Here is a 15384-nt window from a genome sequence, read left to right on the forward strand (position 1 = left end):
ACACGAAACAGAAGAGCAGCAATCAGAACAGGGGCTGTGTTTCCGCCCAATATATGAACCACACATGACCAGAATACCAAAACTTACCAACCCCATTTGCAGGGTTCATTCCATCAGTGATGCTAAAAGACCAGCTCCAACAGGAACTGTTTCTATGCCAGTTGGTCATTATAACAACTATTTCTGAATCTGGGCTTTCCCCCTCTTCCCTCCACATCTCTTCTCCCTCTTGGGTCGTGTTTTTTAGATTGTAAGCCAGCGGGCAGTCTTGCTTCAATTTATTTTATGTACACCACTCTGGGAAGGGTAAAGAAATTGTTACGTACCTACGAATGCTGCAGATAGCTTTTAGAAGAGGCATCCGCCCATCCTTGTGCACAGAAAAGAATGAATGCCTCTTCTCAACACAGGCATGCATCATCTAAAGACAAATAGAGGCTCTTTGCTCCATAACTGTACTTTTATTGATATGCAAGATTTATGCAGATTTAATCAAGTCGCTGATTAAAATTCGCAAAAATCAAACAAGTAATATTTCTTTGATCAGGTTAAGTGCCCTATACAGAGTCCTTCTTCAGGTGTTCAAGATGTTCAAATAAGACGATGTTACATGTAGAGACAGATGTTAACCCAGTAACATTGAGCGATCTGTAAAAATAAAACCAAGGTTTCAGCAGGACCTACCGCAGACTGGATTATACATCAAATGGCATTCTGTATGCCCTCGTTTAAATTATTCCCACCACTTCCTCCTCCTCTCCCCTACAAGTACTGATATCTGGAAGCTTGTTTCTGATCATGAGGTAGGGCAGGAATCGTGATTGACCTGGGGTATAATCTGAGTTGGAAGGGAACCCTGCAGGCAATCTAGTCTGACCTCTGGATAAATCCAGAGGCAGAGTTTCCCCAGCACACTGCTGTCCAGCCTCAGCTTAAAGACCCCCTAGGAGAGTCACCCTCCTACTCATCCCTCTAGGAAACTGCTTTCATTCATCAAGAAGAGTCTCCTAGTTTTCAGCTGAAATCTAATGTCTAGGTCCACAGTTTAAAGTTGGCTCGTTTCAGACAAACCATAGTTAAAGATTAACCACAGTCTGTCAGGCTCTGATAGCACAACAAGCCACAGTTAACCAACAACAGAAGTGAAAGCTTCCGAATTTTTCTTCAATGGCACATTGGAAAGGGAGAGGGGAGCATACAAGCTTGAGGTCAGGATGGAATTGAGCACATCATGCTAAACCATGGTTCACTGTAATGCAGCAGAGATAAGGAAGGAAGATCAGAACTGATTTAGAAAATTGGATTGCACCGTCTTATACAGATAGATTCTAGAGGTGCAATGTTTAGAAATTATGTGGGCATATCCACTGATATATTCTTTTGGCCTGAAGTTGTTTTCAGTGTCAAATTTGTACTGGCAAAGCCACTGATATCTACAGATGTCCATGGGCTTCTAAATTGTATTCCTGCAGCGTGGGGATTAATGGCAGGACAACAGAAGTGGATTTTGAAAGCCTTGCACTTGGAGCCTGGAAGCAGGAACACCCACCATCTATTATGCAACGAAGCGAGGACCTCGCTGCCCTGGCTACATTTGAACACAATTCTTATAAACATCAGCTTCATGTAAATTTCTGTCTGGATGACTTGTAAAGATTTATAAGTTTAAATTAAGATGCATGTATTGATGATGATTATATTTCTACAGAATGCTCTCCGGGGCCCTAGAGCCATCCCATCAGCATGAAAGGGGAGCCCTATAGCCACTGAGAATAAGTCTTCTCACCCTTTATGCTGAATGGAGCCAGTCTCGAACAATCGCAGAAGGGAGTGTGGCTGTAGCCATCATGTAGAGACCCCACATTTCTGAATTTGCCACTCACACTGCTGTATCCTACAGGTGCGACAGAACATGAGGCACCACCAGCTTGATAGGTGCCTGACCCCAAGCGACACAAAGCTCTGCGGCTTGGTTCAAGGTCCACATGACTAAGAGAGCAACAATTGCAGCTGAGTCAAACCCCCAGGAATGAACTAACATTTTGCCCTCACAGGGCAGTCTGTCTCCCCCCCCCCCCTTTCTTATCTCCGTTTCCTTCCACAGAAACCTCAACTTGAGAGTCAGCCGCACTTGGGCCGTACACAAAAAATACTCAACTTTCTTTGCAGCCAACAATCGGAAGGAAATAAAGAGACACTCATCCTGATGGGAAATCGGAGAGGGATTAGTCAGGTCGGGTGAGGGGGAAGGACCTTTCAAATGAGTGAAGGAAAAGAAGAGGGAAGCCGATACAGAACATTAAAAATCTCAGCTCTGAACCAAAGAGTCACCAGTTCAAGAATCAAATGCATATGCCAAAGTTTCCCAGACTTCTAATACCTTAGAAGCATAATGGAAGCCCTTGAAAAATCAGATTTGGCCCCTGAGTCTTTTGGGTGCCTGGCCTGGATTTTTCTCTTCCCTCCTTCCCTCCTCCTCCTTTTGTGTCATATCTCTTGGATTGTAAACCTGAGGACAGGGGCTGTCTTGCAATTAATTGTACAGTGGTACCTCAGGTTAAGAACTTAATTCGTTCCGGAGGTCTGTTCTTAACCTGAAACTGTTCTTAACCTGAGGTACCACTTTAGCTAATGGGGCCTCCCACTGCCGCTGTGCGATTTCTGTTCTCATCCTGAAGCAAAGTTCTTAACCTGAGGTACTATTTTTGGGTCTGTAACCTGAAGTGTCTGTAACCTGAAGCATCTGTAACCAACGTACCACTGTACAGCTGTTTTTTACCACTGCAGTTTATTATTGTAGAAATGTATTTTTTTAAAAAAGTAAAAAGGTACAAATTGTATGTAAGCTACTCTGGGAAATTTTCTCAGCTGAAGAGAGGGATAAAAATGTTCTAGTAATACTAATAATAATGGCAAGAAGCTCATTTCAGCCTCAAGTCTTTAGGAGGCTTCCCCCCCCCCCCCTTCTTTCTTGTTTGTTTCAGAGGCCCCAGCAAGAGAGGAGTAGAGGCAAAGACTGACTGGAATGTTTATTTGCTGGCTCAACCAGGATTCCAGCAGCCTTCTGTCTTATTTGCTCACCTGCTCCTTGGGCTGAATTTGTGGGCTCTGCACGAGAAGTGGATTTCTTTGCAAAAAAAAGACTCACACAGAAAAATCAATACAGCCTTTGGGCAGAAGCATGAAGTCAGGTACATTTCAGAAATGCAAGCCCACATGTTCCAAAGCGACATTGGATTAATCATGGATCATACTGGGGGCCACCTCCTACCAGTAAGAACATCATAAAAGCATAAGAAGAGCCTACTGGATCAGACCAACGGCCCATCAAGTCCAGCATCCTGTTCTCACAGATGCCTATGAGAAACCCGCAAGCAGGACCTGAACACAAGAGCCCTCCCTCCTCCTGTAGTTTCCAGCAATGGGTTTTCATAAGCAGAAGCACCTCCAGTTGCGGAGGCAAAGTATAGCTAGTAGCCATCAATAGCCCTCTCCGCCAAGAATGCGTCTGATCCTCTTAAGCCATCTAAGGTTAGTGGCCATCCCTGCCTCCTGTTCCAGGCCATGCATAATTCCATATACAGCTATCATGTCTCCTCTTACTCGCATTTTTTCCAACCTAAAAAGTCCCCAGAATTGCAAACTTCCTTAAGAGGGGAGACGCTCTAACCCCTTGATCCTTTCAGTTCCTCTTCCAACTCTGCAGTATCCTTTTTGAGGTGAGGCGACCAAAACAGTACACAGTATTCCAAATGCGGCCGGCACCATAGGTTTGTATAACACAGCATTAGCGTGTTACCAAAGCAAGCGTTAGCGAGAGGTAAACTGCCTCTGAACATGGAAGCTCCATCTAAAGCTTAGGCTCCAATTTGGAACATATTCGATTTCACCCTGTGCCCTGCTTCCCAAGTCAAGATTCCAACTAATGTCCAGCGAGATGCAAAACCATTTACAGTTGCCACTCTCAGTACTGCTTCCCATTCCATCAAAAGATTTAGGATCCAGAAAGCAAAATCCAGCCGAGCCAAAAGTTTCACCAGCCTCATGGGACACGGTAATCGAGTCATATAACATAGCAGCACAAAATGTGGTACCATGTGCAGAATATTCAGCTGCCTGCCTGTGTTGGTTTTTTAAAGAACACGCATCAAATTCCTAGTCCTTTGTGGTTGTGAAATCGCACTTTAAAGAATGTGAGAGACCTCTGGTGAAATCCCAGAAGTTGGAGAGGTGGCTGAATGCGATTTCTAGTGGTTGGGAGGGATCTTCAATGTCCAGCACAGCACTCCTCCACCCACCCTGGACTAACGAAAGTAGAAAAAAACAATACAAAGCAGCAAAAGTGGTGTAGAAATAACAAGTTATTTGCTTGAGGTATGCAAGACTGCAGGGGGCATTTGCCCAAACAGACCAAAACCTTTCAGCATACACAAAATCTAGCCGTGCAGGACAGGCAGGTTGAAATCTGCACACTTTAGGCAAAGTCTGAACAGCAAAAACAACAACAGACCTACCTTCCACACAGTGCTCCACCTCTTCCAAATTGCGCAGTGTAATCCGCATGAGGCTTGAGTTGAGCATCAGTTCGTTCTTGTGAGCAGGCCACATATAATGCGGGGCAGGGTTGACGAAGAAAATCCGGGTGTCCCCTGTAGACACCTGGTTGTCGCAGATCAAGGGGTCCCCAAATCCCCCAATCATGACTTTGTTTCCACCTTCCAGGAGGATCTCGTGAGTCACAACCTCTTTGCCCTTCAGATACCGCCAGACCCTCACCTGGAGAATGAAGAAGAAGGCAGGACATTTATTATTACAAAAGCCCATCAATGATGTGATGGTTGAGATAGGTGGAGAACCTCAGGCCTGGTGAGGGGTGGCTACAGGCTTCTCTGTCAGGACCTCAGGACTCTTCCCCCACCTCACGTCCCATCCCTGGGGCTTTGCACCCTCCTCAGGTGTTTTTGCCTGGCTGAAATGTCCCCTTGAACTGCCTTTTGCTTGCCTGGGCAAGGTAACAGTGTGTGGTGGTTTGTGTGTGAGGAAAAACTGAGCTACTGTGCAATGATGAAATTTGCATTAATTGACCTGCACACTTTTGGCCCTGCCCACAGCTGGTATGTGGTCCCCAGAATGTTGTCCACAAGGAAACATAGCCTGTGGGCTAAAACAGGTTCGGAATCAGGGCTATGGGAGACCTCACATTCAGAATCAGTGTGCCACCAAATATCAGGAATAGGAGGAGGAGAATCCAAGTGGCCACTCTGGGGGAAAAAATGCCTTTCTAGTGAAACAAAGGCTACCTAAACATAAGCAAATGCTTGCTCCTATTTATCCATCCCCAACAGTTGAGACTTAAAAGATGGAAAGCTCCTTAGAGAAACAGACATGTCTGCTCCCTTACATCACTTTGTCAAGTGCATGCACTTGAAAAACACAGTAAATACTTCTGTGATGACAAACCTTTGTTAAGTGTTATATCCTTGAAGGCTTGTAGCTCTGCTTTGCATGCAGAAGATGGCAGGTTCAATCCCCAAGTGTGGCTGGGACTGTCCCCTACATGAAACCCTGGATAGCCACTGCCAGCCAGTGCAGGTAATACTGAGCTAGATGGGACCAATGGCCTGACTCTGTAGAAGGCAGCTTCCTATGACCCCACATCCTTGGACAACACCGTAATATTTCAATAGTGACCACCCCTATTGAAAACTGGGCCGGGTCCATGTGCAGCAAATTCCAAATACAGTGGTACCTCGGGTTAAGAACTTAATTCATTCTAGAGGTCTGTTCTTAACCTGAAACTGTTCTTAACCTGAAGCACCACTTTGGCTAATGGGGCCTCCCACTGCACGGTTTCTGTTCTCATCCTGAAGCAAAGTTCTTAACCCGAGGTAATATTTCTGGGTTAGCGGAGTCTGTAACCTGAAGCGTATGTCACCTGAGGTACCACTGTTCACCAATCCCTCCAAAGTCCCAGCCCCATATTCCTAGGGGTGGCTTTACATCTCTGCTACCGAGGAAAGAGAACCGTTGGCACAGGTGGAGAGGCAAGCTGGAGCACAGGAGGACTTGATCTGATGCCATAACAGAATCCGCAGGCCTTTTTATTTCCTGTCTGGGCACATCTCAAGCATACGTCATTATGGGCATGGATGTTGCAAGGAGGCCACTTGTGATTGCCTATTGCAGTACCCAGAGAGAGAGAGAGAGAGAGAGAGAGAGAGAGAGAGAGAGAGAGAGAGAGAACCTCTACGATTCTGAGACAGCAAAGACAAACCATCGACGTTTGCCATATCAGTACTACAAACCATCGATGCCGGTCATATCGGAACTACTTCCATGAGAGGAAAAAACAGGCACTCATAACAAAAATAGAAAACTCTAAAGCTGAGCAGAGGGCCCTTTTTCATCCTGAGGGCCACATTCCCCTCACAGAGACCTTTCGGGGGCCACATGCTGGTGGTGGGCGGGTTCAGAAATGAAAGTGGGTGGAGCGACAAATGTAAATTTTTCGTTCATACGGTAGGTTAGTTTCACATACTGCTGTCTACCCTCCATCCAAGAGGCATGGTCAGGGTTCAAGGGCACATTCCAGTTGGGCAAAAAAACAACAACAACACTTGATGAATGTGTGAAGCAAGCTGGGGGGCGCATGGCATGGGGAGAGCCCTGTGAGCCAGGTGGAGAGGCCTGGGGGGATGTCTGCATTTGGCCCCCAAATCTGATGCATACCCTTGGTCAAGTTACAGCTGCAGGGAGGGTGTAACAAAACTCCTCTCCTTCCTCTTGCACTCGATTTTTTAAAACACAAACAAACAAGGGAAAGCAGTACTCTTTAAATCACAGGAAAAGTGCCAAGCTTCCGTCACCTAAAAGCAAATCTCACCCCCTTTTCAGTGTCAAAAATCCCAACTGCAGGCCTTGTTTTCCTGGCGCGAACATTTTCCACAGACTGGCGAACTGCCAGACCCACTTCAGTGGAGAGGAACAATCACAGACCATAGCTTGTCCGTCCCCCGCCCCCCCCCCTCTCACTGTAATCAGCTTGGGGGTTTTGTTTCCATGATTTTAACACCAGCAAAGGTGCCCGTTTCTCCCTGCCTGCGAAAAATCTGGGGCGAGCTTGCTGCCTCTGACAGGGCACAGAGAACGCGGTAATAAACATGCCGAAGCTCAGGTTAAGAGGGGCCACCTGAAGCCGCAGAGAGTTATGGAATGCATCTCTTCCCCGCCAGGAACAGAGCCAGTTCCAAAACCATGCCAAAGGAGGCATGAAAGGCCCTTCGCACCAGCTGCTTGCCAAGGTGCGCCCTGCAGGTACACTTTACCCCAGATTCAAGTCGAGGCAAGGGAAGAGAAAAGGAAAAAAAGAAAACCACAGGATGAACCCCACCCATTTTATTTGCAAAGGCACAAGAAAAAGGGATTTGCAGCTCAGCAGCAAAGGCAAAGACTGGCCTCACATCCCAGCTTGAGTGCAAAGAGATGCTTGGGTACGCCGTGCACATAGGTAGGGGAACTAAGGAAGCCCAGTACTGTCTACACTGATTGGCAGCAGCACTCCAGGGTCTCAGGAGTCTTTTTCCCAAACCAACATAGAAATGCTGGGGATTGAACCTGGGACCTTTCTGCATGCAAACCAGATGCTCTAACCTTTGAGCTATGGCCCTCCCCACTAACTCCTGGTCATTCCCACCCCAAGCATAATTTATCTGAGCAGAGTAATTTAGATGGGAGGGCCCTCTCTCTTTTTAGTTGGTACTGTTAATCAATTGCAAGGCAGAATTGTTGCTGATTTACCGCAAATGAGTTATAGATTGACCAGTAGATCCCCATCAGCCCACCTCTGATAAAGAAAAGTCGCTGTATTTATTTTGTATGAGTACACTGTGGCTCAGTGGTAGAGCATATGCCTTAAAAAGAGGAGGTCGGTCCCCAGGTAAAACAGGGAGAATATCCCCTGTCTCAAACCCTGGAGAGGCACTGCAAATCAGTGCAGATGATGCTGAGCTGGGTAGACAAATGGTCTGCTTCAGTAGAGTCCCATGTTTCTGTGTTGTAAGCAAAGAGATGTGGCTCCATAGTACAGCAGCGGCTTTGCATGCAGAAGGTCCCAAACTCAACTCCCAACATCTCCAGGAGAGAACCCTACCCAAAACCATGGAAGGTCACTGCCAGTCAGTGCAGACAATACTGAGCTGCATGGATCAAGGGTCTGACTCAGTATAAGGCAAAAAAACCTGTGTTCCAGCATCTGCAGAGAGTGTGAGCTGGGTCAAACTCTGCAAGCAGCATTTTCAACCCTCTACTTCTCATGAGGGGGATGAATGGATGGGATGGGAAGGTCATACAGTATATGCAGAGACACTGAACTCATCAAGGGCAATTAAGACTCCTTGCACAGTGAGTCACCAGGCACGTGAAGAATTTATTTTAAAAAGGGGGGGGGGGGACTGTGAAGGAAGAGACATAAGGAGATCAAGCCTGGGAGATAACAGTGGCAGTTAAGACCCTTCCAGCGACAAAAGTGCGCTTCAGAGAGATTTATAAAGACAGCGAGAGCAGGGGCCGTGGAAGACAAAAATGCTTTTACGAAATATCTTGCGTTTAAATTACAGCTGGGAGCATTAATGGGTACATCCAATCAATTAGCTGAGGATGGAGAATTCCTATTAAAAATGTGGGGGGGGGGGTTAATTGGACAGTCATTCCCCTCCTTACACACACACACACACACACACACACACACACACACACACACGGAGGGGAGGTCTGCCTTTTAAGGGAGCCCAAGGGTTAAGTCCCATTATCTTTTGCCTGCACATCCCCACCCCTCAAACCCGCTCCCATGGGACTGCTGTGACATCACGGAACATTCACCACACATTCCAAATACTCAGGGGTGGGGGAAACATCAGCTATGGAAAGCAGGACAGGAAGGAAAGGAACACAGCTGTCCGCAACATGTGGCAGAGGGATGCAATTTTCCCAGGCGACACATATGAGGAGGGGGTGCTGCAGGAGCAGTTCCCCCACTGCTCCCACTACCGCCAATTCTCCTTTCATGCATCCCCTACGGTAAAAAGGTAAAGGTACCCCTGCCCGTACGGGCCAGTCTTGACAGACTCTAGGGTTGTGCGCCCATCTCACTCAAGAGGTCAGGGGCCAGCGCTGTCCGGAGACACTTCCGGGTCACATGGCCAGCGTGACATCACTGCTCTGGCAAGCCAGAGCCGCACACGGAACGCCGTTTACCTTCCCGCTAGTAAGCGGTCCCTATTTATCTACTTGCACCCGGGAGTGCTTTCGAACTGCTAGGTTGGCAGGCGCTGGGACCGAGCAACGGGAGCGCACCCCGCCGCGGAGATTCGTACCGCCGACCTTTCGATCGGCAAGCCCTAGGCGCTGAGGCTTTTACCCACAGCGCCACCCGCGTCCCAATCCCCTACGGTAGCCCACTGCAATAGAGGACCCTGTCTCGCTGCCAGTTTTGGAGTCAAGATTCAATGAGTTAGATCGAAAGGCTAGCCCAGTGTTTCCCAACCTTGGGCCTCCAGCTGTTTTTGGACTACAACTCCCATCATCCCTAGCTAGCAAGACCTGTGGTCAGGGATGATGGGAATTGTAGTTCAAAAACAGCTGGAGGTTGGGAAACACTGGGCTAGCATACCTGATACAGAACTGGATAGGCCAACCTCCCTTTTGCACCTGGGTTAAAATAGCAAGCACTAACTGTGGACCTAACACATGCAGAAACCTCTCTCCCCCCCCCCCTCCCCAGGCTGATAAAGAGCCCTGTGTGACTCAAAAGATCAGATACAACATTCCACACAGGAGCTGGTCTGAGCAAAGGGGAAAGGGGGGGGGGGAGCACAGCTCATACACTCAAGTATTTCGTCCACTGGCTTCTGACTCAGAGAGCAGACAATGAACCTGGGTCAACAGCACAGAAGGGCGACACACACACACCTCGATTCTTCTCCTCGCTTAGTCACTCCATCCAGCAATGGGGAAGCAAGATGAGCGAGTCTCCATCCCAGCATTTGCCCTCTGTCCTTCCTCTCCGCCGCCCCCCCCCCCCCACTCGATTCTTAATCAGTTAGCAGGGAAAGCAATGCCTGGAAGCAATCCGCAACTGTTTAAACAGCATTAGCTCTAATTTCTTTCATTGGCTCTATCTCACTCATCTTTTGTGTATATTGGAGGCTTCCGCCTGGGAGGGTTAGGATTTAACCAGCAGAGACGGAGAAACTTCAGCGGAATGCACAGCACATCTTCAGAGAGCACTTTGACAGCGGACCACCCAGTCCTTATCAAAACATTCCCAACTGGGGGAGAAGCAGAACTGGAGGCGGCAGGTGGGGGAACATCACGCCATGAAGCAGCCCGGCCAAAGGTTCCCACTGCAACACCTCAAACAGGTTAAAATCCAGGGTGTTGTATGCCTTCCGTTATGCAACCTCCAATCACTGACAGAGGAAAATTAGGTACAAATTGGCCGATGAAAGATTTGTATTTATTTATTTTAATCAACACACCTATGCTATACGTTAAATGCCTGCACAATCTGAATCTTCCCTCCCATGAAGCTGCAATGGGCAAACCAGTTTAATCACCAGCAAAGGCCTAGATCCAGTGGTGGTGGTAGTACGCCTTAGTTATAATGCTGATTCTATGAGATCCTGGTTTTGGCTTCATCTTCTCTCACACCAAAAGGGCTCAGAATGGCACAGATGGGTCCACCACCATCCCCACCGCTTCTCCTCTGCAATATCCTCAGAACAGCCCTGCAAGGCAGGTTAGGTTGAGGACACAACTATACCTGCCAAGTCCAGCACAGGATTCACAATGACTCACATCACTTATCTGGTAAGTAAAGGCAGGGTACTGGCAGCTCTAGGGCTTATCTATGCCCTGCCCGCTGATTTACCCATATGAATACAACCTCCCCAAGCCATTTTTAAACAGGTCATCATCCCCCTGCCCAGCTTTTGGAACAGAGACATGTCCTGCTTGTCTGAGAGAGGTCTTCTGCAGGTGCTGGATTAGGCCTCACTCTCACCCTCCAATTTTCCATCTAAAACACATACACACACATCTATATTTGGCTAATACACATTTGCCAATGTATAACTTTACCCAGATAGAGAAAGGTGTAAAGCTTTGAAAGGATTTCACCCCAGTTCTCCCTCTTCCAATCTTTATTGGGGAGCGGACAAAAGGGGGCTTTGGGAAGATGGGCTGCAACTGGCCAGTTTTCCTTGCCCTCCCTTGTGGTTTATCCAGTCACACACAGACACAGTGGAGATTTTGAGTTCCCGTTCATGAACAGCAAAACCTCCCCCCACACCATTTACAAAAGCGGTTCTTGGACTACAACATGCTGCCATTTTGAAAACGACTTGATGGAACAGGAAACTGCCCCCCTGAAAAGCCTTCCCTCATGCCCTTAAGGTGTGCAGAAGTAGCTTGGCAATCACTGCCATCCGTAGCCAACAACAATATGGGCAAATGCAGTCTGAAACAGCAGAGAGCTGCTGAGCCTGGACAATACTGAGCCAGATGGACCATTGGTCTGACTCAGTAGAAGACAGCTTCCTGTGTGCCTCTGTCCATCCCCCGCTCCATGTTCCACACTTTGAAGGAACAGCTGCCATGCAAATTTGGAATCCGCTAGGTTCATTCCTCCACACAAACATGTGGGGAGAGGCACAGCTCAGCAGGAGGACATCTGCGGAAGATCCCAGGGTCAATCCCCATACTCTCCAGGTGGTGCTACCTAAAGACATTTTGTGTGCAAAGCATGCACACTATCACTGAGCTAATTTCATAAGCCTACGGCTTCCATTAGTGATGTATGGAAATGAGAGCTGGAGCATAAAGAAGGGTGATCGCCGAGGCATTGATGCTTTTGAATTATGGTACTGGAGGAGGCTCTTGAGAGTCCCATTGACTGCAAGAAGATCAAACCTATCTATTCTGAAGGAAATCAGCCCTGCGTGCTCACTGGAAGGACAGATCCTGAAGTTGAGGCTCCAATACTTTGGCCACCTCATGAGAAGAGAAGACTCCCTGGAAAAGACCCTGATGTTGGGAAAGATGGAGGGCACAAGGAGAAGGGGACGACAGAGGATGAGATGGTTGGACAGTGTTCTCGAAGCTACCAGCATGAGTTTGACCAAACTGCGGGAGGCAGTGGAAGACAGGCGCGCCTGGCGTGCTCTGGTCCATGGGGTCACAAAGAGTCGGACACGACTAAACGACTAAACAACAACGGCTTCCATTCACTTATACCAGGGGCTGGCTAACCTTTTTTGGCCTGAGGGGCAGATTCAGCCTGGGGAGGGGGGGGCACATGCCAATGGTGAATGTAGTCACCCCACACTCTTGCATGCTCACACACAAGCAGAGTGTCATCCACCCCCCTCAGCAGATCTGGGTTGATTAGCAGAGGACAGAGGGTTACTGCCTGCTCTTCACTCATCAAATGACTGATCTGATGAGCCAGGAGGGGTTCACTGACATCTCCAACAGGGAGCTGGCCTCTGCCTACTCCAGCTCTGCATCCGTATTTTTTTCCCATTTTGCCCTCCCCCCCCCCCGCCAAAATCAGTGGGGGTCTCTGGTAGAGGGGGACAGTTCCAGAAAGAAATACTTGAGGGGGCTCGATCAGGGGGTCCCCCTCCCCAAACAGAGCCACCCCTGCTTTATGCCAATGCCTTAATGGTGGGAATGGTTGCCAATCTCTGCAGATTCTGCCTTGACAGCAACTCTTAAACAAAAGGTATGTTCAGAATTACCCCTTGACTGGTGGCCACTCGGAGTGACAGGGCAGAAGCCCGGGGAGGGCCAACAGTAGGTTAAGTCAGAGTCAATGATATTCAGAGTCAGACCCAATGAGAGATGAAGCCAGCTAGTTCCTGGCTTGGCCCCACACTATGTCCTGCCGAATTCTACTAGGGTGGTACTTAGACAGAGTGACAGCAAAGGCTACCCCCTGGACAGATTGCAAGGAGGAAATCAGGCACATGGACTCGCCCTGTGAGAAACCAACCTCCACTGTTCTCAATACCCTTGATTAAATAATAAATAATTAAATAATAGTGTGGTTAATTATTATTTTTAAAGGAAGCTGTGTTGGCCCATAAAGGGGGGCGGGAATCATCATCAGTATGGCCAGTGCAGGTCCTGCTGACCCCAGTTCTCCTGGCATACTTAGAAACAGAAGATCTTCCTGCAGTTAACCAAGATTTCTGTTCCAAGACCAAACACAAGCTATACCTTGTAGCGGCAGGGGTTATTTGCAGTGGTAATAAGCAGTGAGTCTGCAGCAACAGAGGTCAATCTTGAGGAACATTTTATAGCATGATGGCGTCCAAACATATTCACCCAGTCGGTGTGACCTTTTCCTTCCCATCAAAATTCCTCCCCTGCCAGAATTTGCATTGCGAGCTCCATGGGGCAGAGGGCTCTCTGGGTTAATCCTACTCTAGAAAAGCTCCATGCCTACCAACGCTGCAATATAAATAAAAGAAATTGTCAGCAACCATGCTGGGTCATTCTTGTTTCTTTTTTTTTTTAATTACACAGGTTTAGTGGAAGAAGAGGGAACATACTACACTCTTCCAAGCTGGTGGCTTTGAAACTTTCCCAGCCTGGAAGTATAAAGTCAATGTGCTCTACTGCAGACACTTGGAATTGGGTTTGCTTAAAAGCAGTCTTGCAAAGATGTTGCCTGCTCCGGGGTTAGCCGCACTTTTTAAGAAGGCTACTCTCCATCTAAAAATACATAATTATGTACTGAAGCTTTTCAAGTCGCCCAATGAAAAACATGTGTCCTTGCTTTTTTCTTTTAAAAGGAACTTGTTTAGATTTAGAAGAAGGAAGGTTACAAAGAAAAGACCTGCCATCAATCAAAACAGAAATATACTGGTGCAGTGATTCTCAAGATTACATTTCCACTGACTTTGAGATCTAGACAAGATTGTGGGGAGGGTGTGTGTGTGTGTGTGTGTGTGTGTGTGTGTGTGTGTGTTATCAGCTGGTTTATAAGTACATCAAGCAACATGAAGTGAGGGTGGCGCTCACCTTTCCAAATTAATCCACTGTGAAATTGGGGGGGGAGAGAGAGAGATGGACAGACAGACAGATTTAAATCAATCAAGTTCAAGTAATTGCTCTTCACAGATGGGAGGCTGTCTGCTGTGCCTCCACGTGGGTCAGTGTTCTCAGCTTGCCTCCTTCCATTATGATGGCGGTGGTTCATGCAGAAACCTAAGAGGGTGGGCTCCTCCAATGGTGGGTAATTAACTTCTTAATCTTTACACACACCCTAAGAAGTCAGGAAGAGACCATAGCTCATTGGCAGGGTGCCTGCTTTTCATGCCAGCTTCAATCCCCAGCATCCCCAGGTAGTGTTGGGAATATTATCCTGCCTGAAATCCTAGGACAGCCGCTGTGAGTCAGTGTAGACAATATTCAGCTAGACAGACCAATGGTCTGACTCAGTATAAAGCAGTTTCCTATAATCCTATTAAACAAAGGGACATATCTCCGTGGTAAAGCATCTGATTTGTAGGATAAAAGGTCTCAAGTTCATTCCCCAGTATCTGCAGGCAGGACTGGGAATATTCCCCTGTTTGAAACCCTGGAGAGACAATGCAAGTCAGGGCAGCAATACTGAGCTATTTGGACCGGTGGTCTCACTCTGTATCAAGCAGCATCTTATATATCCACTTCCTTGGGTACAAGGATAAAGCATCCCTCCCATCTCAGTGGGCCTAAAGGTTTGGGAAACCCGGTTGGTTAAAGGCAAATGAACTTGGCAGATACTTATCTTAGGACTGCACTTAGTGAGTGATTCAAGCTTGCAGGGACGCTATGCCTTACATCAGCACTCCCCAATGCGGCGCCTACCAGACACTGCTAGACTACAGCTCCCATTATACGTGTCCATTGACCATGCTGGCCATGGCTGATGGGATTTGGAGTCCAAAATTATCTGGGGTCGGAGGGAGGTTGCTTTACGTCACATAAAGTACTCCATTCTTTCATTTTAGACTTACAGAATGGAGACCCAAAACTGAGTGGCTCTGCATGCAGACAGTCCCAGGTTAAATTCCCCCTGGCATCTATGGTTAACAGGATCAGGAAGCAGGTGAAGGAACTGCTGGACTGCAATGAACAAACAGTCTGACATGGTATATAAAGGCAGCTTCCTAAACTTGCAGTTGTTCATAGAGGTGGAAGGAAGCAACCTTTGAAGCGGAACAGAAGAACATCAGAAGAGCCCTGCTGGATGAGGGCAAAGGCTCATCCAGCCCAGTATCCTGTTCTCACAGTGGGCAAACAGATGCCACAATGGGAAGCCTGCAAGCAGGAACCGAG

The 15384-nt window shown here is 47.7% G+C and overlaps 1 protein-coding gene and 1 long non-coding RNA gene across 5 annotated transcripts in view; both read right to left on the reverse strand.

Annotated features, from left to right (window-relative positions):
- AGRN (agrin) overlaps positions 1–15384 on the reverse strand; it is a 245128-nt gene that overhangs the window by 226135 nt on the left and 3609 nt on the right. For all 4 annotated transcript variants that reach the window (XM_077931365.1, XM_028740790.2, XM_028740796.2 and 1 more), the window contains exon 2: positions 4515–4776. In XM_077931365.1, coding sequence (XP_077787491.1) covers positions 4515–4776 — 262 coding nt within the window. The remainder of the gene's footprint in view (positions 1–4514; positions 4777–15384) is intronic.
- On the reverse strand, positions 442–4033 carry LOC144328385 (uncharacterized). The gene is made up of 2 exons (XR_013393581.1): positions 1787–4033; positions 442–648 (listed from the first exon to the last, which is right to left on the reverse strand). It is a non-coding gene; the product is annotated as an uncharacterized LOC144328385 (long non-coding RNA).

The sequence above is a fragment of the Podarcis muralis genome, chromosome 7 (genome assembly GCF_964188315.1).
Source record: "Podarcis muralis chromosome 7, rPodMur119.hap1.1, whole genome shotgun sequence".
Lineage (NCBI taxonomy): Eukaryota > Metazoa > Chordata > Lepidosauria > Squamata > Lacertidae > Podarcis > Podarcis muralis.